Source organism: Spinacia oleracea, chromosome 1 (assembly GCF_020520425.1).
Source record: "Spinacia oleracea cultivar Varoflay chromosome 1, BTI_SOV_V1, whole genome shotgun sequence".
In the NCBI taxonomy this organism is placed as follows: Eukaryota; Viridiplantae; Streptophyta; class Magnoliopsida; order Caryophyllales; family Amaranthaceae; genus Spinacia; species Spinacia oleracea.
In genome coordinates, this window is record NC_079487.1 from 58,921,434 (window position 1) to 58,939,795 (window position 18,362).

General features: G+C 38.0%; 3 protein-coding genes across 3 annotated transcripts; 2 read left to right on the forward strand and 1 right to left on the reverse strand.

Moving 5' to 3' along the window:
- The first annotated feature begins 232 nt into the window (after positions 1–232).
- On the forward strand, positions 233–2,624 carry LOC110777594 (berberine bridge enzyme-like 17). Its single transcript, XM_056834044.1, has 3 exons — positions 233–353; positions 1,952–2,080; positions 2,200–2,624. Exons 1-3 carry the CDS (start codon positions 233–235, stop codon positions 2,622–2,624), a joined length of 675 nt encoding a protein of 224 aa, XP_056690022.1.
- Positions 2,625–2,769: 145 nt separating this feature from the next.
- LOC110777595 (uncharacterized) lies at positions 2,770–6,631 on the reverse strand. Its single transcript, XM_021982193.2, has 5 exons — positions 6,278–6,631; positions 5,836–5,885; positions 3,897–4,020; positions 3,687–3,794; positions 2,770–3,568 (listed from the first exon to the last, which is right to left on the reverse strand). The coding sequence occupies exons 1-5, from the start codon at positions 6,495–6,497 to the stop codon at positions 2,946–2,948; spliced, it is 1,125 nt and encodes a 374-aa protein (XP_021837885.2). The 5' UTR covers positions 6,498–6,631; the 3' UTR covers positions 2,770–2,945.
- An 8,053-nt stretch (positions 6,632–14,684) lies between these two features.
- LOC130464830 (protein MAIN-LIKE 2-like) lies at positions 14,685–15,653 on the forward strand. The gene is made up of 3 exons (XM_056834050.1): positions 14,685–15,303; positions 15,388–15,546; positions 15,636–15,653. Exons 1-3 carry the CDS (start codon positions 14,794–14,796, stop codon positions 15,651–15,653), a joined length of 687 nt encoding a protein of 228 aa, XP_056690028.1. The 5' UTR covers positions 14,685–14,793.
- Positions 15,654–18,362: the final 2,709 nt, after the last annotated feature.

Consider the following 18,362-nt stretch of genomic DNA (forward strand, 5'->3'; position numbering starts at 1 on the left):
CGACGCCGGAAGAATCAAAGAGAACAATCGCCGCCGTCGTCAAACCCAGAACCACAAAAAACAACCGAAATCGACGCCGGAAGAATTGAAGAGAACAACCCACATGAACGAAGTTGGGTTCTCTTTCCTCCATCAATCCCAAACTCAATTTTCTCAACAAAAAACACCTGTTTTTGCACAAATCCCCTTTCATTTTCATCAAAATTATCCATGTTCTTCACCCAATTCTTCAATGCTCGATTTTGGGTATTATTTTTCTTCATCCGATTTGTTGTATATTGGGATTGCAATTGATGTGTGTGAATTAGCCGTAAATGGAAGAAGGAAGGAGGGAGAGAGAAAGATCTGGGAAGGTCAGGGAAGAAGGAAGGTGGTGAGGAGAGAGAGTGAAGAAGGGGGGCAGCCATGGAAATCCTTGAGTTGGGTGGTGGGTTAATGGAAGAAGGAAGGGGAGTTGGAAAAGAAAAAGAAATGGGTGGGTTAATGGGTTAATGGGTGGGTTAATATGTTAATGGGTGGGTTAATGGGTTAATTGGTGGTTTAATTAGGATAATTAGGGATTAGGTGAGTAATTAGATCGTAATTGGTTGATTATGAGGATGATGACGTCATGGAGGGGTATTTGGGGTATTAAGTCATTTGTGAGGGGTATTTGGTGAATTATTGGAACTTGATGGGCATTTGGTGAATTAAGGCAAAACTCGGGGGTATTTCATGAAATATCTGTTTATTTTAATATTTGAAAAAGTAATAATCATAAACATCATTTTGAAACGTAGCCACCTTAAGTTTAGATGCTCTATGCAGTCGCCCACCATACCCACAACACAGCAATTCAACACCGCCACTTTAGGTACATCTATACTATATATTAAAATCTATACTATTATTAAAAGTCAATGACATTTCTTGTCATCTCGCCACATGTCGACCCCATTACATGGCAAGTGACATGGCGTCAAATAATAGCCGCATTGACATATAATATTTTCTTACAAAAACATGAAGAAATGCCAACATCAATGTTTGAACCCATAACCTCGTGTTCATGAGCTAGAACTTTGACCACTAATCCAATTACACAACTTATAGTATTTAAGCAATTCAAAACATATAAGTTATGTTTATTAATACTCGTATTAAAACTTTAATGCATACCATAATTATATATTTTAATAATTTCTTATGAAACTAAACTATACTTACATTTTTTTTCATTTACGTTTTATTTTTATAATTTCATTTACAATTACATTTTTTTTAGCAAGCCAGTTCATTTACAACTACTTAGAACTGTAAAAAAAAAAAAAAAAAAAAAGTAATTGGAATTTAAATTAGCAACCGACTACTACACTTTAAATTTAAATTTAGTTTACTAAGATGTTTAACCAAATTTTGTATTAAACCACCCTTATAAACATAAATTATACATAAAATATTTATCTCATATTATATGTAAGCATTTAAATATCAAACTATTATAATTTTTTTAATTCAACTAATTTTTTATTAGGATCAATTTTCATATTACATATAATCACCGGGGCATCGCCTGAGGCCATAACTAGTTTTATTTTAAAAGTCGTCCAATAATTTCCAGAATTCCTGGCATAAAATTGTGATCGTTGACTATTCGTCATATGTTTATGAGTAATGACTAATTTAATGAGTTCCTTTGCAGTTTTGTACTAACGATCATGAGTTTAATAGAATTAGTACGACATTGTTTACTCCATAATCTCATCTTTCTATACTGCACATCTTGCAGTCCATATTGAATAATAACTCATCATGCATCGTTTTTTTATTTTCTTTTACAGGACATCTTGCTAATTAAAATCTGTATAAATAGACTAAGCAATTTCATTAGTAACCTCAAATAGAAATAAAATGAAAAACGTTCTAGTATTCTCATTTCTATTCTTGTTATTGTGTATTTTACATGTAATAGCTTCAAATTCATCCATTGACAACTTCCTTCAATGCATTCCGTCTCAGTCGAATTCATCACATCCAATCTCTAACGCCATCTACACCCCTACTAACTCTTCGTTCATAAATGTTCTTCAAAATTACATACGTGAGATGGCACCCAAACAGGTACTCCTCTTGAGATATTACTGGATAGGTCACCAACGCCGTCCCACTCCTACGGAAAACACAAGTCTGATTATGTCAAGACACCTATTCCAAGGGCAGGGTTAGAGACGATATGGAAAAAAATGATTCAAGTACAATCGGATAATATTCTGCTGATGCAATGGAATCCTTATGGTGGGAGGATGAGCGAGATTCCTGAGGATGCAACGGCATTCCCTCATCGAGCAGGAAACCTCTTTAAGATACAATACCTTACACTATGGCAAAATCATAGTGTTGAGGCTACAAATAAGAATATCCAAGCTACTCGAGACCTTCATACTACATTTACTCCTTTTGTGTCCAACAACCCAAGGGAAACATTCTTAAATTATAGGGACATTGACATAGGCACCAACATCAATGGGACCTTAGATTTTGCTATGGACTTTTTTAAGAACAATGTCAAGAGATTATTGCAAGTTAAAGCCAAGGTCGATCCCACCAATTTCTTCAGGTATGAACAGAGTATACCAATTTCCTAAGAAACAACCAAAGACTACTATTGGTATAATGGTATGTAATTGACCAAGTTGTTTAAAACTTGCTATTGTATTTTGTTTTATTTATATAAGTACGAAGCTGTATCAATAATATGTGTGCATTTGTTGCAAAAAAGAAACCAAAACATTCACGGGTGAAATTTGTTAGACGAGCCAATTTTATTGAAGCATGCTGTCTATTAAACAACAAAGTGCAGGGAAAACAGAATTGCCTATCATATTGAAACTCAAGACTGGACAACAAACAGAGTTAAACGTTGTAATTAAGACATGAATTCTTGGATCCATCTTTCCATTAACTGATCACTTGATGGTCGAAAACTTGAACAACATGTGATGGTTATACTTTTCACCAGGTGCAACCATCACAGAAGGGAAATTTGGATGATTAACTGAATCAGGAAACCCCTGAGTCTCCAAACACAAAGCAGCATGAGGTCCATAAACATATCCTCCTTTACCTGTCGCACTCAGCGTGTTGCTAGTATAAAACTGTACTCCAGGCTTGTTTGCCCACAACTCCATTATCCTCCCTGATTTTCTCTCATTTACAACAGCAACTCTTGTCATAGGACCATGCTTTTTAGCCACATCAACCACGTAATTTATGTCATATCCTCCTGGAAGATCAGTAATCTTGTTTCCAACAGCATGGGATTTGAGAAAATCAAATGGTGTTCCCTTAACTTGCTCGAATTTGCCAGTTGGGATGAGTTGATCATCTACAGGAGTGATTTGGGAAGCAAATATTTGAACTTCATGTGATAAAATGTTTCCACTGTTGTGGCCTCCAAGATTCCAGTACGTATGTTGGACTAGATTAACTGGAGATGCCTTGTTCAAAGGTTCTGCTTCCATTGCAATAGACAGATGCCTTCCTTCGACTATCTTATATGTCACTTTTACTTTAAGATTACCCGGGAAACCTGCAATATTTTGTGGTACCATTTAAGTTCTTGAATTAGAATAATCTAGCAGCTAAAACCTAGAAAGTTGGTGGGAAAGTTTTAAGATCATGGTAATGGTAATGGTAATGCAACTAACCTTGTTCTCCATCAGGACTGAAGTAACTGAACCTAACATAAGGAGAAGGATCATTCGGATAGTACTGATCTACATCCCAGATAACGCGACTGAATCCTTTTGGGCCACCTGTTACAGTATATAAGAAAATGTCACTGAAATTACAATACAATAAAATTTAGATGAAGTGCATATACATGTAACTATATTGAACAGGAAAAGGGGTTTTACCATGAATACTGTTTTTCCCGTCATTTGGAATGAGTTTGTAGATTACCCCTTTGTAAGTGAATTGCGCACCGCTGATCCTGTTAGCGACTCGGCCCACAATAGCACCAAAGTATGTTGTATCATTCTGCATTCAGAAAAATTGTATCAGACGAAAACTATAGATTGGCCTAGAGATTGTCAAGAGATGTCCTATACATGGCTTCACAAAGATAATTTCATCAATAAAAAGAAAAGATTTGAGATTTTGATATCAGGGTGGTACATAATTCACAATTACTGTGTTATGTTATCTTAAGTTTATAAGAAGTCAGACATATATTTTGAACAAAGTAGTCAGTGTTACATGAGGCACAGTGACTTAGAGTGGTTAAAAGGGCAGAAGTCCGGTTGATTACAAACTGATTACCAATTATATTCATGTTTTTCTTAATGCTAGACACTAACAACATTCAGTATCCCACTACAATCACAAGCTCTCGAAATTAGAACTTCAAAATACGGCTAACCAACCACTATATAACTACCCGTTCAAAAAAGCTAGTTATATTTTGGATTTGTTTCAATAGTATATTCTTCAATATCTTCATGTTGCTGGAACGCATGTAGTTAATGTGCTGTGCACATGCTGTTGTGCGCAAGCCAACGGTTGACAGAAAAAACTAAGTTGATCCTTGGCACCTTGTTTAACGATAAGTCATGGAAAATAAAAACTATGCAAAGTCAAGGGAGACAAATAACTCCGTAACTAATAATGTGATTAATTAAGTGAATAAACACTCTGTAGGTTATACTCCATATTAAACTATGTTGGCACGACCTCGTAATTTTTTAAGAGGGTTTCGGAAGATCAAAGTTCAATAATGTTAAGATTCCCATAAATGTTTGTCCTATCCCTAATTATGAGACAATGAAATTATGTCATACCAAATTATGGACAAGAGAGACTATCATTGATCTTTGACTCTTCAAGGAGTATATGTATGTCTAAATGATAAAATTTTCTAACTATCAATAATTACAATAATAAAGGCCAGGTCCCTACCTAAATATTCATCTTTATGTGTAGACGTAAAGAGAGCCTCAAAAGGCAAATGTGCAGATGGTATTTGATCTCAAATTTTGGTACTACCCCAAAGAGTTTAAACCAACTGAGTTTTCGAAAACATTTTTATTCTTCAATATTATTCTATACTCAGGGAATGTTTGGTTTGATTTAAGACCATTTCTCTTTTCTCAATCATTTTCCGTTTTAATTGAAATTGTTAATTGGGTTGGAAAGAAGCGAACTTGAAACTACCAGCTAGAGTTTGGACTTTGGACCGTGACCTTTCCTACAAAACTTTTAGGCAAATTTGCCAAAAATGACCTTTTATAACTCAAATTTTGCGAGAAAGAACCTTATATAATTTTTTTGTGAAAACACACTTTAAAGTAATTTTTTTTGCGAAAAAGGACCTAAGAGAAGTTTCCGGCATTGACTGAGCTTTTCCGGCCATTGACTTGCACGTGAGCAGCACGTGTGGCTTACGTTGGCTAAAGACACTGATTTTCCCGACTCTTGAATTTTCAAACTTGATTTTATTTCGATTTTTTTTTCAACTTTAGGTTTTAAATCTTAGATTTTTGGAGGAAAATTGGGTGTGATTAGCAAAATAAAGGCACACGTGCTTCTCACGTGCAAGTCAACGGCCGGAAAAACTCAGTCAATGCCGGAAATTTACTTTTGGTTGTCTTTCGAAAAAAAAAATTACATTAATGTATGATTTCACAAAAAAATAATTATATAAGGTCCTTTCTCGCAAAAAAATGTACATTAAAGTGTTATTTCACAAAATAAATTATATAAAGTCCTTTCTCGCAAAATTTGGGTTATAAAAGATCATTTTTAACAAATTTGCCAAACTTTAAAAATAGGTACTATATGAGGAAAAATGCGTACCACATAGTCCCTCGCCAAGTCATACCCGAGAACAACATCAGCCAGCTTTCCTGTAATTAAATGAGAAAATGTGGTAAATACCCTTAAGAATGTCCATTACGCACCTCGGACATACAATGTATTTTGCAACCAGGATTAACTAAAAAAGTGTTTATTTAATTGTAAAATTAAACAACACAATGTATATGTTGGTATGTATGATCTAAAAATGTCAAAGAAAGAAAATTATCTTCCGGCCAGACTTGTTTCCTTCAACAAAGCCATAGCTAATCAAGTAAAACAGATACAGAATTACAGACACGCATAAGGATGATGTTAAGAGTGCAGTCTATACCGGGTGTTCAAAGTACAGTCTAAATCGTACTAAACCAATTATGACCACTAGAATTAGAAAATGTATTAATGAAAAAGCATAAACCAAAAAGAAATATAGAAAATTTACCATGTTTGTCAGGAATAATGACGGACATGACAATAGCACCATAATTAGTGAGCTTAACACTGATATTCCCTTTCTTAAGCTCATAAACACCAATCTCTGGGTGATTTTTTTGATGTTGATGGCTTGAAATCTGAGAAATTTCAGGATTAGTGGCTAATATTCTACTAATTAAGCTTTGACAAAACAGAGTTAAACATAATAGTATCATATTATTAGCCATTTTGGGGCTAAAGAGTTAAGAATTTTACTTTTATTTCTTTAAGGTTTTGTTTGGGAACTGAAATGGGAGGTTTTATACATTTTTATTTGGAATTTTACTCGTGTTTTAAATTGGATAGATTTGTATGATTGTATGAATGATGATGATGATACATGAGGAATTGAGGATAGACCTGTTCAACAACGGGCTGGGCCAGGCCAGACCATACAAAATATTTTAGCCCAATATTTTGGGTTGGTCGGGTCAAAATCCGACTTACACATTTTGATGTACACTTAGATCTGAGCCGCCCAAAAAACGTTAAATTGTGTCGGGTCGAATAAAGGCAAAAAAAATTCCAAGCAAATTCTTCTGATATTCATTATTTATGAGGACAGGTAGGGTTGCACTGTTGCACGTGATCGACTTCATATCAAGGAAACTCATGTAAATCTATATTATTAAAGTAGAGTGGTGGAGAATGAGAGACCTACAAATCTCAATCTCTCTACTCTCATTAACCGGCTATATTAGGAAATGTCATAATATAGTTCTTTAATAACACTATAAATCAATATCATATCTCATGAAAAGTCAAATCATCAACACAATAATTTATTTTATTGTAAATATTCTACAAACTTTTATGACAAATTGAAAAAAATAAAAAAAATTTACAAATTAAATCATAAACACAATGAAGAATCCAAACGGAAATAATCCTAATTTACTGCAAATATTCTACAAACTATTATGACTAAATGAAATAAACCCAAATCAGAGAGAGGGGGAAATGGTGTGTCGTGTGTGTCAGCAACAAAATTCCATTCAATAAAAATCTTATAATGTTTGTACAATATAGTTCAGTTTGCGAATGAATAACATAAATAAATTGCATTATGCGCAATAAACTTTTATAATGTTCTTTATATGTGTATATATATGATTGACACAAGTAAAGTATACGGAGTAATTGCTGACTGTTATACCCGGGTACAGCCAGCTCTGGCTGTACCCCCCAAAAACGACGCGCTCATATTGTTTGTTCATTCTTGTCGACTGTTTGTTCTTTTTTATTGTACTGTTTGTTCATTCTTATTGTACTGATTGTTCTTTCTTGTTGTACTGTTTGTTCTTTCATGTTGTTTTTAAATTCATCATCAAATTTTCATAATTGTTGTATTTTTTGTTATTTCTTCTTGAATTTTATGTTCTTTTTTATATTGTTTGTTCTTTCTTGTTTATTTGTTTGTTTATAATAATCATATGGTTAATGTTCATAATTAAATTCTTCATTAATCTTTTATTCTTTCTTTTTGTATTGTTTGTTCTTTCTTGTTGTACGGTTTGTTATTTCTTGTTGTTTTTTAAATTCATTCATCAAACTTATTGTTGTATTATTTGTTCTTTCATGTTGGCATTAAAATTCATCATAAAATTGTTCATAATTGTTGTATTGTTTGTTCTTTTTTCTGGAATTTTATGTTCTTTTTTATATTGTTTGTTCTTTTTTGTTGAATTATTTGTTCTTTCTTGTTTATTTGTTTGTTCATAATAATTATTTGCTTTATTGTTTGTTCTTTCTTTTTGTATTGTTTGTTCTTTCATGTTGGCTTTAAAATTCATCATAAAATTGTTCATAATTGTTGTATTGTTTGTTCTTTTTTCTGAAATTTTATGTTCTTTTTTATATTGTTTGTTAATTTTTGTTGAATTATACGTTTGTTCACAATAAATATATGGTTAATGTTCATAATGAAATTGTTCACTTCATTGGTCTTTTATGTTTTTACAAGCGCCTATATTGTTTATTTTCAAATAAATAAATAAATGTTCATTTCCAAAATAGTAAATGTTCATTCCAAATAAATAAATAAATATTCTTTTCCGAAATAGTAAATGTTCATTTCCGAAATAGTAAATGCTCATTTTTGTAGTGTATTTCCAAATAAATAAATAAATGTTCATTTCCAAAATAGTAAATGTTCATTCCAAATAAATAAATAAACGTTCATTTTCGAAATAGTACATGTTCATTTTTGTACCAGTATTTGTTCTTTCTTGTTTTATTGTTTGTTCTTTCATGTTGGCTTTAAAATTCATCATAAAATTGTTCATAATTGTTGTTTTGGTTGTTCTTTTTTCTGGAATTTTATGTTCTTTTTTATATTGTTTGTTCTTTTTTGTTGAATTATTTGTTCTTTCTTGTTTATTTTTTTGTTCACAATAAATATATGGTTAATGTTCATAATGAAATTGTTCACTTCATTTGGTGTTTTATGTTTTTACAAGCGCCTATATTGTTTATTTCCAAATAAATACATAAATGTTCATATCCAAAATAGTAAATGTTCATTCCAAATAAATAAATAAATGTTCATTTCCGAAATATTAAATGCTCATTTTTGTAGTTTATTTCCAAATAAATAAATAAATGTTCATTTTCAAAATAGTAAATGTTCATTCCAAATAAATAAATAAATGTTCATTTTCGAAATAGTAAATGTTCATTTTTGTACCAGTATATTAATGTTCATTTTAAACAACACAAAACGACATCGTTTTGGATGGGGGTACAGCCAGCTTTGGCTGTACCCGGGTATAGCCAAAAATTTGCGGTATACGGAGTATTAGTTTTTCACTTTTACTTACTTGATGAACTTAAAATTCTTTATTGTTTGCTTAACCATTAAAGGAATGGATATGCAATACTAATTATAAATTCATAGTATTCCCCACTTTTGTTACTATATTACTATACGATCAAATTAGTTCATCAATTAATATTATAAAAGGTGATAATCTAACTATTTCAAGTTTAAAGTAAGTCTAGAAAACAACTAAGAGAAATGGTCAAAAGATTAGTTATTGTAACATAAAATTTTCATAGACCAAAATTTAATGATATATCCTTTCTATTTTTTTACTTAGTATGGACACAAAAACAAATGAATATCGATACAAAGCTTGGTTGTATAAGATTGCAAGATTAATTAACGGTAGACGGATATTACTACTTAAAAGGACTTTATATCATGACAATAATGTGCGACATATAAGACGCCTTCTCTTTACAGGAGAAAGAACCACGAGAATTGATATTAGAAATGTTGAGATTAGAACATCTATAGGATATATGATATTCAGAAAGTTTGTTAGATAGTTTGTTGCAAGTTAGTTAGGGTTAGTTGCTTGCTTGTATATAAAACAATGTTGGCTTCTCTTACAAGCTAAGAAACTTAATCAGTAAAATCAGTTTCTTCAGCTATTTCTCTCTAGCACTCTCAATTCTCTTAGATTCTTCATGGTATCAGAGCTGAATCTCATTTTCGAGATTTAGGTTTTCGATTTAGTGAATCAATACTGTACGAATTGCTTGGATTGCTGCGAAACTTCTTGCAATTACGAAGTTTCTTGCTCAATTTTGCGATTTCGAATCTGCGATTGTGATTGTATTTGATTGATTGTTGATACAATGCCAACTGATAATTCTGAAACTCATCAAGATTCTTACCAGAACAATGGTGAAAATGGAGGTAACCTTGATCCTTATTTCATAGCTAATCCAGACAGTCCAACTTCTTCTTTAGTTTCTGCTGTTTTCAATGGTTCGAATTTCTTGCGATGGAAAAGAAATGTTATGAGAGCATTAATAGCTAAGAACAAAGAAGGTTTTGTGAATGGAGGAATTGTGAAACCTGTTGTGAATCACATCCTATTCTGGTTTCAAAAACCCCTTATTTTTCTTCTTTTCGACTATAAACGTTGGAATCGTCCAATGCGATATATAAAAAACAATCGGTTTGAAAATGCGGTAAGAAATGAAATGTCACAATATTTTTTTTATACATGTCAAAATGATGGAAAACAAAGAATTTCTTTTACATATCCACCTAGTTTAGCTTGCTTGGCGCGGCCCACTGTGCTGCTGCTGCCTTCCTTGCTTGGCGCGGCCCACTGTGCTGCTGGCCCATCAGCTGGGCGCTGGCGCTGGGCTCGTGCTCAGTGCTATGCGCTCGGCCTTTGCTTGTCGAGCGATGGGCCGGCTCGCTTGCCGGCTTGTCGCTCGTCGAGCTTCCGATTCGTTTTCCGATTCCGGAATCCATTTCCGTTTCGAACAAATATTTACGTTTCCGTTAATATTTCCGATTCCGGAAACAATTTACTTTTCTGACAATATTTCCGATTCCGGTAATATTTCCGTTTCCGGCAATATTTCTATTTCCGATAATATTTTCCTATACGAACCATGTTTCTGTTTCAGGCAATATCTAAGACTTGGATAATATTTATATTTCTGTTATGATCCATATTTCCCTTTCCGGCAATATCATCATTTGCAGAGTATTCTTTATTTCGCCTTTTGACATTTTCAGCTCCCACTGGAAGCGAGATCCGTTGTTTCCGAATGATCATAAATGGAGTACTTAATGAATAATATATTCACTTAAATACTTGATCCGTTCACGTGAAGGAAATAATGCCCTTGGTCCAAGTATGCATATAATATTAAGTCCAATAAATGCGGTTCAGTATTAATTAACAAGTTAATAATTCAGTGAGATCAAGTGAGCTGAATGCCTAGCTAGAGGCCGCTTCAGTTCAAGTGGAATTAATTATATTAATCCACAGCTTACTCTTGACTGAACCCGTAGGGTCACACAAATAGTACGTAAACGGATCAAGTATTTAATGGCATTAAATACTCCATCTATGGATATTCGGAATCGACGGATCTTGGTTCTAGTGGGAGCTGAGATCGTCAAAGGTAAGAAATGATTACTCTGGAAACGATGATATTGCCGGAAACGGAAATATGGATCTGTGAGGGGGTCGAAAAAGCGCGAGGCTAATGCGTGACCTTGTCCCTCGTGGGTGTGACGATTCTTTTTATTCAATAAAGTGTAATTGGATTTCCTGTGAGTATACACCCAATTGACTAGTAATATAGGAGTCGCCATTCAGTTTTTAACGACAATGAGAAAAACTGACAAAACCCGGTTATCGTGACATAAAGGGAATGCAATTATGTTTGACCACGACGGCTGTAGGTTCCCTTGTGATCCCTGGTGTAGGGAACTCTCAATATACACCCGCAAGGTAGAGATTGAGGGTTCGGGGGACTGTAACTACCGAGAGGAGTACTTCGCTCATCGATAACTCCAGAGGCAGGATATCCTTACTAGCTCAGCATAAATAATTGAAGGGACGTGCGTTAACTATTAAACTAATCTGAGTTGATTTTAGCAATATGCAACATATAATACTAATTCGATCGTGATTATCTGATTTAAATAGCATTAAGAGACCTAGCATGATAATCCGATTTCCCAAAAATATTATATTTGTTAGGCGTGATAGAACAATCAGATTAGGTTAGTTTAACAGTTCATAAAAAGGGCGAGGAAAGCAGTTAAATCATCGCAAAGGGACACATTACGACGCACCCTTGAGAGGTGCGTCACGGTTCTCAGAAAACTAACCACTTTGACTTTGCTATTTCTCCTTTTTATTTAACGAATCTCAATTATGGGACAGGATACGTTCTGTTCGATTTATGGATCGATTGCGACAGAACGCGTGAACAGTTTCGCAGCGAGAGGCTTAGGCTAAGGGTTGGAGTCAATACTCAGAATATAATTATGTGTTATTGTGTGTTCTTTCACGTCGAAATTAGGGGCCTATTTATAGGGAAGAATTCGTGGAAAGATAGAATTGCAGAGTTCTAATCCACAAAGAATTAGGAAAAAACATGTACCCTGGTATTTTCAGCGCCCAGGCCTGGGCGCCGAAGATTTCGGCGCCCAGAGCCAGGCGTTGAAAATAGGGTCTGGGCTGTTTTCTTTAGTCAGATTCGGATTCCTGAAATCCGTAGAGTTTGAGATTAATTCGAGTCTTTTAGCGCGTATCAATTTTATGACGGAATGCGTCTGGGCCGTTACGAACTCTAGGTTCGTTAGGATTTTAATTAATACGTAACTCCTATTTCCGAATTCTATTAGGAATAGGATTCTCGCGGTTTTCTATCTCATTTAGGACTTATGTTGGAATGCAACACCTAATTCTGACAGGGTTATATCTTTTATGATTTGCCACTTTTAGAAGCTACCTTTTACGGAAGTTACTATTTTTAGCAGGTTTCCATAAATAGCAGGTTTCGGGTGAAATGAAATGGGGAATCGAGATTCGTTTATTTTATAGGAGATGCGTTGTCAAGTGGAGTTTTTATGCTTTCATCATCGAACCTTTCCCTTGCGGGAACGGGGACAAAAGTAGGTGTCTACAGTTAGCCCCCACTTTGACTGAGTCTTGGAGTAAGACGATGGTCAAAGTATTAGACGGAGTGCGTCACACAAACCATGGTGTATGTGACCTGCTTTGCGAGGGTCTCACGAGCCCCCGAGTGATAACATTTGACTTAAGGGTCATCACTTGAAACGTCGACATATCCCTTACGTGTCATTGGGATTTGTCAACTGATAGTATAGAAACTTCCTCACTTTGTCATTGGAAGGATCTAAAGGTGCGTAGAAACTCCCTCACTTTGTCATTGGGAGTAGCTACAGATGTTTTCGAAATCAAAGCTGTAAAGTATAATTGGGCCTGGCCAAACCCAATCACGAGGTAAAACGTTTTTTTAAAGATTCTCATTTTCAGGGCTAGCTAAACGAGAAAACCCCCTTGTTTTTATAGGACGTAAAACGAAGGAAAATCCAGCACATCGTTCTTTTTTGGAAAAACGGAAAACCAATCCTTTAATTTTTGGAAAAAGGGAAAACCAAAAAAGTTATCGCTGCAGCGACTAAGGACCTGCGCGGTTAGTGACGCAGACCCCGCCCGCTGAAGGTGGGCGAGCCTGTCCGCTGAGGGTGGACGCCCCGTCCGATAGAAGTGGACGAATCTGTTTTGAAATTTTATTTTGTTTTTTTTTTAAATAAGGACCTACGTGGTTTGCGCCGTAGACCCCGGCGGCTGAAGATGGCGAGCCTATTTTAAATTTGAAGATTTTATTTCTTTCGAAAACTGAGGACCTGCGCGGCTAGTGACGCAGACCCGCCCGCTGAGGGTGGGCGAGCCCATTTTGAATTTCTTATTTTGCCTATGTAGAAGGGCTTTTGTGATTACAACCTGTTGGTGGGTCGTAATATTTCCTGATTAGATGTGTCCTATAAGTGGGTCCACACTGTGTATATTTTTGTTTAACAATTTTTTTTTTTTTTTTTTTTCAAAATACCGTTTTTTTTTGGGATAGAAATATCAAGTTAACGGATATCTTACACAAAATAGGGGAGTACGCGTGCCCGACAGCGAATATTCGCTGTCTGGGAAGCATTTTCAACGCCCAGCATTGGGCGCGAGAATTTCTAACGCCCAGAGCTGGGCGTTGAAAATGCGAAAGGGGGGGGGGCTGGTCTTTAAATACGCGGACCGTCTCCTTCCTTTCCCATTTCCACCATTTTCGCTCAAACTCTTCACTTCTCTCTACTGATTTTTGCTCGTTTCCTTCACTTTTCTTCACGAGTTCTACTCCAAATCACTTCCTAATCTTCCCAATGTAAGTAATTTTCAGTAATTTTGAGCTTTTTTTGTCAATTTCAGTATTTTTGTCAAGTATTTTTTGTGCATGAAATTGATTTGGGGTTTTTTGATTTTGTGCCCCCTTCCTTCAATTAGATAGTTGGAAATGTTCCACATAACATGTTAATTAGTTTGTGCATGTTAATTTTTGCAAGTATGTTGATTTTTGTTGAATTTGGGCATTTTCATGCTAGCCCCCAAGTATACCTACGACCCTAGTATTTTCTTATAATGTAGGTATTTTGGTATATTGCTTGCGTTCCTCATAATTCATGGGTGACAAATCATGGGAGAATTTTGATTTTGCTTAGGGAATTTTGCTAAGTATGAACTTAGTATCATGTTTTTAGGGAACAAAAATTGTATGACTCCATTTCATGAGTGAAATGCGCTCTTTTTAGGGATCGGTATGAGTGCCAATTTTGTCAAAGGTATGAGTGGCCGCGAGGAGCGTGGCATGACGCGTCAGTCCACTGGCCCGGGTCTTTTATGGGTGGGCCCTGAGCTCTACGACGGTCGTGATCTGCACTACGACCTAGAGCACCACGTGACTTCCCGCCTTCATGCGAGGAGAGAGACTACGGTTCGTGGCTATGGCGCAGCGACGAGTCAGACCGTTTTTAGCTATCTGAGCTCGGACGCCCAGGCCTTGGTGAGGGCGAGCTCACTGTTTACGGTGGTTGAGACCTTCTGGGAGATACTGCGGCTTAACATCTCCCTGTCCTTTCTGCGGTCGTTCATGAGGTGGTGGTGGGATACCACCAACACCTTCCATTTTCCTTGGGGCGAGATGACGATCACTCCTGAGGACTACACAGCTTTGACGGGCTTGACCTTTACAGGGAACCCCGTTCGTCTGAGTTCGGATGGCCCATCGCCGACTGTTGCTGAGGGTACCAGGCTCCTGGGCTCGTGGATGGGTAGTAGATTACCTTCGTACCAGCCCCGTGGGATACCTTTCGCTGACCTGATGTGGGCTTTGGAGCATGGGGTAGAGGAGTCGCCTTCGAGACAGGCTCGGCTGTTCTACCTCCATTTTATTACTTCCACTTTTCTATCGGGTCCGACTGACACCTTTGACCCGAGGTGGATAGGCATGGTGGAGGACGTGTCTACACTGGGTGACTATCGCTGGGGCGATTTGGGCTATGCGACGCTTGTCGGCCAGATGAGTTTGTCGGTGCGCGACTCGGACCCGAGTAGACGTCACTTTGTGATTACATTAGCGGGAGTGCCGCGTTTGATCGAGGTATGTGCCTAGACTTTCTTTTGTTTTCTCGCTTTTACCCGGCCTCTTTTTTTTAAATGTTTTATTATCCTTTTCTTTTTGCAGCTGTGGGCCTTTGAGCACTTACCTTGGCTGGCTCCCCGAAAGGGGCAGAGGCCTTTGGAGTTCCCTGCCGGTCGCCGTTGGGGTTGGAAGAAGAAGCTGACAGTGCGTCCACCCCCCGATACCGTGTGGCATCTTATCCAGGACGGGAACCCTGAGCATGTACAGAATCTTATCCTCTATCTCGTATTTCGTCATCCTTTTATATATTTTTTTATGTGCGAGATCTGACTGCGTTTGTACAAAAACAGGTGGTTTGGACCCCATAGCTCTCTTTTAGTGGTACCCATGCTTCAGTCAGGGATAGTTATGCCCTGAGCCAGACGCGGGTCTTGTTCGTTGGTCGCCGGGACCCTGTCTGGTACCTAGGAGAGCGGGTACGTATGCAGACGGTCGGGGCTTTTTCAGTGCCCATGCCTCCGCCTGCGACCATGCTGTCTACTCGCTCGATAGGCGAGTCGTGGAGGGTCCACTCGAGGACTGGCGTGCCGGCGACGGAGTTGGTGATAGAGGGAGCTAGCTATTACCAGTTTATCCAGGATTCTCTTCGTCTCCCGGAGCCTGGCGCTGTAAGTTGCCTCCTCTCTTTGTATTGATTTTAGTGTTTTCATGCTCGTGCCCATGTGTTTATGCCTACTGTGTTTTGTGCAGGAGTGTCCTAACCCTTCGTTGGGGGGATGAGTGCTTCCCGATGCTCGGATCTCGTATACCGGAGAGAGTGGATCCGAGATTGTGGAGACTTTCCCGGAAGACCGGGTTTTCCATGCTCCGCTCCCTGAGGGAGTAGAGGCGGTATGCACCTTTTATTTGTGTACTCTTCTTATATTTTTTCTGTCTTTTTTACTGACATTCTTGTTTCAGGTTCTGGCCCGTATAGCCAATGCGATGGTGGGGGTGATCAACCGGTTGAAGTCCGCGTTGGTTCGAGCTCGGTCTGCACTTTCTTGCAGGAGCCCCCACTCTACTCGGGTAATGTGCCCTCTTTTTTTCTTTTGATCTGTACCTTTTGTTTGGCTTTCGGTTATTCACTCTCTTTTTTTTTGTCCTTTGTTGCAGACATTCTTGTTTCATGTTCAGGCCCATACGGCCAATGCGATGGTGGGGGTGATCAACCGGTTGAAGTCCGCGTTGGTTCGAGCTCGGTCTGCACTGTCTTGCAGGAGCCCCCACTCTACTCGGGTAATGTGCCCTCTTTTTTTCTTTTGATCTGTACCTTTTGTTTGGCTTTCGGTTATTCACTCTCTTTTTCTTTTGTCCTTTTTTGCAGACGGCTGCTGGACGTGCCGGGGCCGACGACGCGGGTCCCTCGGGCGGGGGACACGGTCGTGAGAGAGAGAGGGCACGGCACTCGCCCCTACGGCATCGCCGTTCTGACGCGGGGGTGAGTTCTTCCGGGGAGAGGTCCGAGCCGGAGCGTAGGCGACGTTCCGTGTCGGTGGCCCGAGAGCCTAGCCCCGAGTTGCAGTCATAACCTCATTTTCGGGGTGACTCTGGCTGGGGGGCCTCATACCACGGGGAGTGGAGTGGATGGACCGGCGAGGCTTGGAGACATGGAGCCGATGACGAGTCTTAGGCTTACCTCCTGTTTTGTACATATTCATTCTTGTATTCCGCATGTATATGTATATTTTTTTGCGATTTTTGGTGCATGAATGTTTTGAGCCTTCCGTGGGCTTTGTTTTAACATATTATAGCAATATTAGCTTTCTAAACCAATGACGAATAGGAAAAGACTTTCGTAAAAATAACGAGTTCGTATAAGAGTGCACACATATTTTTAGACTAACCGACTACTTGGGGTATTACATATGCATGTTCACTATTTTTTGTTTTTTTGCCGACTCGTGCCATACTCCTTTGTTGGGCTTGTTCCTGGAAATTCTAGTGGCTTTGTTTTTTCATTCTATTTGGTCTTGCCCGTGCATGGGTTAGGGTAGAGTGCCCTTTGCAATATCTTTTCTCCTTGATGCATTGCATGACTTTAATATTTTTTTAATTTTTATTGGACCGAATCCTTGAGAAGGATTGCCTACGTATCTTGTCAGAATCAGGTCGCGCGTAGTTCTAGCTTTTGAAAAAATTTGAAAGGGTGTTCATCACACGTCTGCTTCCCCCCCAAGTGTTCGTGGTTTTTTTTTGGGTTAAAAAAAAGGATTACAAACACTTTGCAGAAGCGGGAGGGTAGGTGGCAAGAGAGAATGACGCCCGATCAAGGGCGAAGGGAATATCGGCGCCCAGGCCTGGGCGTGAAAAATAACAGCGCCCAGTCCTGGGCGTTGAAGTTTTATCCTTCGCTTTTTCTACCTTACCGAGTTTTATGCCGTTTGTTTAGAGTAATGCGCAGAATGTTTGCTTATGAGTCTTAATGTGTTTTATTAGATGCCTTAACTCTGGACTGAATTTAAATATGGTACTTTTTTAATTGGTCTAAGTTCGTGAGGTTAGCGAATTCCGCTCCATCTATGTCAGCTAGTTGGACTGCTCCGCCAGGTAGGATGGTCTTTACAAAGTACGGTCCTGTCCAGTTAGGCCGGAATTTTCCTCGAGGGTCCGTAGTAGGTGCGCGGACTTCTTTTAATACAAAATCGCCTTCTTTGATATTTCGAGGTTTGACTCTTTTGTTGAATTGCCTTGCGATGCGCTTTTGATACACTTGCACGTGATGTAGAGCTCTCAACCTTCGTTCGTCTAAAAGGACGAGCTCGTCGTACCTAGCTTGAACCCAATCGGCTTCGGGTAGCTTGCTTTCTAGGACGACCCGGAGGGAGGGAATCTCCAACTCGACCGGTTGGACTGCTTCCATTCCGTATACCAAGGAGTAGGGTGTTACTCCAATGGAGGTGCGGATTGAGGTTCGATAGCCCCATAATGCGAAGTGTAATTTATTGGGCCAATCCTTATAATTTTCGGCCATTTTTTTGATTATGACTTTAATATTTTTGTTGGCCGCCTCTACCGCGCCCGTTCATTTGCGGCCT

Excerpts from the sequence above, each read along its gene's own strand:
- LOC130464830 (XM_056834050.1), top strand. The coding sequence starts at position 14,794 with ATGAGGTGGTGGTGGGATACCACCAACACCTTCCATTTTCCTTGGGGC. Across the intron at positions 15,304-15,387 it reads GAGTGCCGCGTTTGATCGAG|CTGTGGGCCTTTGAGCACTT; the intron begins GTATGTGCCTAG and ends TTCTTTTTGCAG.
- LOC110777595 (XM_021982193.2), bottom strand. The coding sequence starts at position 6,497 with ATGGCTAATAATATGATACTATTATGTTTAACTCTGTTTTGTCAAAGC. Across the intron at positions 4,021-5,835 it reads ACTTGGCGAGGGACTATGTG|AATGATACAACATACTTTGG; the intron begins GTACGCATTTTT and ends TTCTGAATGCAG. Across the intron at positions 3,569-3,686 it reads CAGTCCTGATGGAGAACAAG|GTTTCCCGGGTAATCTTAAA; the intron begins GTTAGTTGCATT and ends AAAATATTGCAG.
- LOC110777594 (XM_056834044.1), top strand. The coding sequence starts at position 233 with ATGCTCGATTTTGGGTATTATTTTTCTTCATCCGATTTGTTGTATATT. Across the intron at positions 354-1,951 it reads AGAGAGAAAGATCTGGGAAG|CTTCAAATTCATCCATTGAC; the intron begins GTCAGGGAAGAA and ends TACATGTAATAG. Across the intron at positions 2,081-2,199 it reads TGTTCTTCAAAATTACATAC|GGTTAGAGACGATATGGAAA; the intron begins GTGAGATGGCAC and ends TTCCAAGGGCAG.